The 5,979-nt window shown below is 40.0% G+C and overlaps 1 protein-coding gene across 3 annotated transcripts; it reads right to left on the reverse strand.

Moving 5' to 3' along the window:
* Positions 1-430: 430 nt before the first annotated feature.
* LOC104610453 (transcription factor MYBS3-like) lies at positions 431-4,403 on the reverse strand. Of its 3 annotated transcripts, XR_016080918.1 has the most exons (5): positions 3,820-4,403; positions 2,342-2,550; positions 1,060-1,666; positions 783-812; positions 431-675 (listed from the first exon to the last, which is right to left on the reverse strand). XR_016080918.1 is itself a non-coding variant. In XM_010277068.3 (3 exons), exons 1-3 carry the CDS (start codon positions 4,100-4,102, stop codon positions 1,163-1,165), a joined length of 996 nt encoding a protein of 331 aa, XP_010275370.1. In that variant the 5' UTR covers positions 4,103-4,403; the 3' UTR covers positions 871-1,162. The 3 variants fall into 3 exon arrangements, 1 of the variants encoding a protein (XP_010275370.1); XR_016080917.1 differs by having other exon boundaries at positions 431-812; XM_010277068.3 differs by lacking the exons at positions 431-675; positions 783-812 and having other exon boundaries at positions 871-1,666.
* Positions 4,404-5,979: the final 1,576 nt, after the last annotated feature.

A 5,979-nucleotide genomic window follows, 5' to 3' on the forward strand; every position in this document is an offset into this window, starting at 1 on the left:
CGCATTGATGCCAAACAAAAAAAAAAGAGCCATTTTCTAAAAAATTAATACAACAAATCCTCAAAAACACAACCATTTTCTCAGAAAATGGCTGAGGCAATGGCATCGATGCCAATAACCTACTAAGTGCTTATTCCACTGTTCCACGTAAAACTTTCCAAATCATGCTTGAATTTCGGGTCTCTGCGTCTCATTGTCAGGAAACCGGATCTGCTCCTCAGTTAGGGTGCCTCGCACGAGTCTTACACGCACATCCTACCAGAACATTTCCAAATCATGTTCCCAATGCACAGTCGATGTGCATGCGAGGCGCTCAATTGTGAGAAGCAGATCCCTTTCCCACTCTCAGGCCTTCCAAGTTCCAACTACTGTTCTGCCATTTCAAGTCAAATTAGGTAGAAGGATTAATGTAAACTACCAGTCAACAACATGAAGTAATGCCAAACTCTGATAATCCAAGGAAAGAGAGATTAAGAACGCATGGCTCGGTAACCTCTAAATGCAAGGCTGCCTAGAATTCGAGTGGAGAAAAAGAAAGCAAGAGTAAGAACTTGGAATATTTAAAAAGTACCCCAAAAAAATAAAATGATAGTTCAATCACATCTTGTATAGATCGCTCAAGTAGCCAGGAAGCCGTCAAGCTGCATGTCATAATTCAGAAGTGCCCCGCATTCCCTAATAAAAGGAGCAACGGGATTTGCCAGAAATGAATATTTCTTAAAACTATGCCCAGTTCATCTAAAAGATATTAAAAGTGAAATCTCATTGTCCGCGTGGCAAACCTGATGTTTCATCCATTTTTTAAAAGCCACCTGCCAATGGAACTTCACATGTGAGAAAAAAGAAAATCTTCACCTCCTGGGGGAAGTAAACCCTAAGAATATATGTTAAGATTAATTCTTTTTAACAAAGAGGATACAAGGTCACAAAGGGTTCTAAACTTCCAAAAAACATGGTTAGGTTGGTTATTCCTACGAATCAGATTTATTAAGCAGAGTCCTTAGCAGAAAGAAAAAAAACAAAAAACAAAAAACAAAAATATAACTAAAGCATACAAACCCGAACTGCACATTATTCTTCTTGTATTAACAGGAATTCTGCAGGATCATTCAGCACTAAGCTGACCTTCAGTTTCAGGCTCAACTCAACTATTCAGTGCATATCAGACTGCATGGATGGGATTGCTGCTCGTATCCATGCTTGAGGGACCTGTGGCCGGCTTAGCATGAAAAGCAGACTGCCTGGTGGAACCTTCAAGTAATTTGAGTGAGAGCGATGAGGGGCCTGAATTACCAAGGGATTCTCCTAAGCTTAGCTTGGACATTCCAACCAGCTCATCAACATTGATAGGACTTTTTGAATGTATAGCTGTTGGCTTAACAACCTCATGGGTCTCTTTTGTTGTCGCCTCTGCAGTGTACCCCGGCCAAAAGGGGAAGGAAAAGGGAAAGAAAGGGGAGAAATAGGCAGGAAATATTACTGGATAACTAGATTGTGTAGACTCTGGCTTTGGAGGGGCAGGTTCACCATCATTGGAGTTTGTAGAATCCATTGACTCACATTCTTCATCCAAAGCTGTAGGAACTGGTAATGGATTGTTGCTTTGTGTTTCAGCTTGTGGATGGCTTGTGGGCAATAGTTCTTGTGCTGATGGAGTATCAACCGTCTGCAGAAATAAAAACAGTGTGGAAGGAAATCAATAAATAACAGTAAAAATCAACAATTAAACAAGTAAATTGTATCTTTACTGAACTCACAATCAGACTGACAGATTTTATATATATATATAACACATTCCAATTCCCTAGAGAAGAAAATAAGAAAAAGGGAAATGAATAATTAAAATAAAACTCTTGTCATATGGCCAGACATGTTGATCCATATGCAGCAGAAGCATGCACATGTCATACATGCATAAAAGAGAATCCTTGACAACTTTGGCCCAAAATATCTCCTACACCAACACCTGATTAAGCAAATCCTAGTAAACCAAAATTATCATTTTCATTTAGAAATCAGCAAAAAGACCATCAGTCCACCCATTAAGAACAAAGCTAATGGATGAGATCCAGTTTGCCAAGCACCCTGCATGTAAAGCCATGAACACTGACAGAGGTTTCAGTGCACAACAGGTATACCAGATGTACAATATACAGACATCAGAAAACCTAAAAAAAATTTATTGAATTAAAGAATTCCTCACATGTTAAATGCAGATAATTGAACGGTGTAGGTGGCCAATTCTCAGAAAATGGCATGCCCTTTTACATAATTCATATGCATGCAAAAGCACAGATGTAAAAGTCTGTATGCATTTGAGATAGTAAGATAAGATACTAACTTCATCAGCTATGATATCAAACAAGCTAGATCGTCTTTTCCTCCTGGATACATTGCTTTGCCGAATAAAATATTTCTGAGCATGGCTTGCCACCTGAGTTGGCGTCCTTGATATGACATAGTTTCGTGCTATCCCACGCCAATCACCTTTACCAAGCTTCTGCAGGCCAAGGAGAAACATTCTATGCTCCTCTTCGGTCCATGGCACCCCTGCAGAAAAGTAGGAAACATATAATGTGAATATGTTTAAAAGATAAAACACTGTATGTATTGCTCTACAAAAATGCACAGATCGGTGCTCCTTGCTTCTAATTTACAAGATATGTTCCAGAAATGTAAATCAGACAAATTAATTAGGCTGGCCCAATCCTGGAAAGTACAGGAAGGTAGAAAAGAAGAATAAAAAGCAACATGATATGTATTTGCAGAAGACCAACAATATGAATCCAAATAGGTAATTGAAGACCAATAACATGAATCCAAATGGGTACATCAAAGTGAAATCCACCACCACTTCAATGCGTTAATAAAGCCAGAATGAGTACAGCGGATGCCCCAAGTAAAGATGACCACGGTGTTTTTGGTCCTCAAAGAATGAAGTATAGAAAGCAACAAAAAAAAGCATAACCTGCTTATAAGGACTGAAATTTTTTCATTTCCCCTTTGGGGACTATGTTTCTCGTTTCTGTAACTGCAATGCTTTGAAAGCAAGAAAAACAGCAGTTGCAGTTGGCGGGTAACTAGGTCTTGAGTCAATACAAGTACAAACACCAGTCATTTGGTAACGATAGTAAGAGTTTCTAGCAACTCCATAGACCTGCATGTCCAAAACGTTTAATGCTGTCAATATTAACTCAAACAAAAAAACAAGCTTCAAACTCAACATCTGTAACTAGGGAATACAGACCGTTGCTGGATCAGTGAAACAAGTATTGCCAGACTTTTCAGGCAGACATCTGACTAGAAGACATAAACGAATTTTCAACTAAAATGACAACGTCCGAGACCACTGTGTCGACCTATAAACAATTAAACACCAACATAAGTTCGAAAAAACTAGATTGCTCCGCGCCCTTCACGACGTTCACGTTACGCAAGGCGTTTCCCTTCCTAGGTTTCCTACTTCTGCCCCTTTTTAACAGTTGATCTATATCAATCACGTAAATGAAGAACAATTACCCGAACTAGTTACAGTTTCTAAAGTTCGAAAAAAAAAATTAAATATCATAAAATCATTTTCTATTCTATCTCGCATAAGAGAGCAAATAAAAAATAAAAAAAAAAAAAAACAGAGACCTACATCAATTTCCATAGTTCCTCATACATCCAGCAAAAATTTTCGTTTAAAAGGCAAACAAATCATTTTGGTTCCATACTTGTTCTTTAAACACGCACCAAAAGAGGCAAAACAACTAATTAATTGATTAAACAGTTTGAGATCAAAGCTTCAAAAACACTGGAAGAAAGAAGAAATCCGACCTTTCTTCCGCTCACGACAGCTAGAAGAACCCTGGACAAAATCTTCGGAAGCATAACCGTCAGCGGCCGCGCCGTGTTCAGGCGTCTCGCCCGGCGAACCAGGAGTATTGTTGTGGTGATGATTATTACTGCTTGATCCAGTGTAGTGCGTCAGATTCCCCATACTAGCACTCTTTCGGATCGATCCATCCGTTAATCGGACCCCGAAGAGCTTGACACCTCTGTTAGGGCAAGTCCTGGAATTGTGCCCATTGTGACTGCAATGCGAGCACCTCCTCGTCATCTCCTCCTCGCCTCCTGCTTCCCTCCCTCCGACAGGTTGATTTCCTTCTTCTAAAGACGAAACACGAGATCCGAATTTGTAGTAAAAGAACGAAAACTACATGACCAGAAAATTTAGGGTTAAGGTTAGGGCTTCGAACAACCCGGAGATTAGCTTAAATCCGATCATTTATGACTTCTCCTGTGATCGCTTCGCTCCCTCTCTCACGGCGTCTGCAGAAGAGAGAGAGAAGAAAGGAAGCCGAAGAGAAAGAAATAAATTGGGGCAAAAAGAGAGGGAGTCTAGCCCAACACGAACCGTGAATTCGGCTTTTTTTTCTTTTTTATTTCAAACTTACATACAAAGTAAACAATAAAGTAACTTATTCTCTGATCCACTCTATCTCTAATAGTGTCCGTTGATTTTGTTGAAATAGTTTGACCAATGAATAAAGAGAGTGGGACAGTGGTTGAGACGATTCAGATGGGGTGTATATTCTATGGTGGAAAACAGTACAGGAGATCAGGTCTAAAGAGATTATAAATAGAAGCTTATCTTATCCAAACTCCAAAGTGGAGCCGACATCTCGTCTCGTGTTTTGTAGGCGAAGGCGATGCATGAACGACCCATCTCCACGAAACAGAGATTCCGAATCCTTGACGAGCATCAAATCTTTTGATCCGAATGTCCGAAAACCCGATCCGACACCCTATCTGATTACTACCAAGTGTATCCATTCTGTTTTAAAATTGAGTGGCGCTATTCCTATTGTTTTTGGCAATTGACTAACTCTACATTATAGAATTCCGTCAAAACCCATATATACGCATGAGACCATATGACATTTAAAATTTTTTTAAAATCCAATATTACCCCCTCCCTCGTCCCCTTTCTCTGACCGGCAATCCCTTCCTCCTCAGACCTTCGGTGTCTTCTCTCTTACCTCTCTCTATTTTTCTCCCTCTTACCTAGAGTCATGTATGTGTAATCACTCTGAGGAGCAAATCTGGATTTTGATGGCTGATGAAAAGACCAGGTGCTGCTAATCAAGATATACTAATGGTTGACGGAGAGACCGAATCAGATTTGCAGCGGCAACTTCTATTCCATCAATACCAGTTATTCTAGCAACAGGAAAGAAAGAAAGTAAGCCAATGAGAGATCCTGGGAAAAGCGAAAGCCAAGAAGACCATCTTCAATAGTTGTAGATTCTGATTCACTTCATCAGAGCACAGAGAAGGAGATGGGTCCTGACACTCTTCTCCCCGGAGAACCTGAAGAAGGAAAGCATGACTAACTGAAATGTGCGTGCAGAGGCCGAAAAATAAAAGAAAGAAATATAAAAAAAAAGAAAGGAGAGTCAGGAATCCTTCGTCTAAGATAAGATGAGGAGGCCTACAGAGACCAAGTGCCTGCAAGCGTCGTCATCTACAATTTCACCATCAGGCTTCAACTTCACCCACGAGTTTAAGTGCACCAGTACCCTCACCGGCTTTGATCTTGCCTTCTTCTTCCAATGCTTCTGTTCAGAAGAAGATGGTTAGTTTTTATTCTTTTTTATTTGGTTTTCTTTTGTTGTTTCTGTGTTTCTGTACGAAGATCCATCTATTGAAAGTTTGAACTTATGTTGCAAAAAACTATCAGAGCTAAGCACCGGCCTCCAGAAATTACCAAGACCTCATCTTCTTCAATCCAGGAGATTGAGATCGAGGTCACAAAGGTTTTGTATGGATTGAAAAGGCAATCATAGTGCCCGCCAAACCAAGAAATTACAAGAAATGCATCACAGAAGGTAGATTCAAAAGAGACCAATGGATCGAGTAACGAGGCAAAGTCAAGAGTTTCTTCTCTGATCTCAGTATCAGTTTCGGCTGCGCCACCTCAGTCGTCAACGTTGC

Source organism: Nelumbo nucifera, chromosome 1, assembly GCF_055504915.1.
Source record: "Nelumbo nucifera cultivar China Antique chromosome 1, China Antique-T2T, whole genome shotgun sequence".
In the NCBI taxonomy this organism is placed as follows: domain Eukaryota; kingdom Viridiplantae; phylum Streptophyta; class Magnoliopsida; order Proteales; family Nelumbonaceae; genus Nelumbo; species Nelumbo nucifera.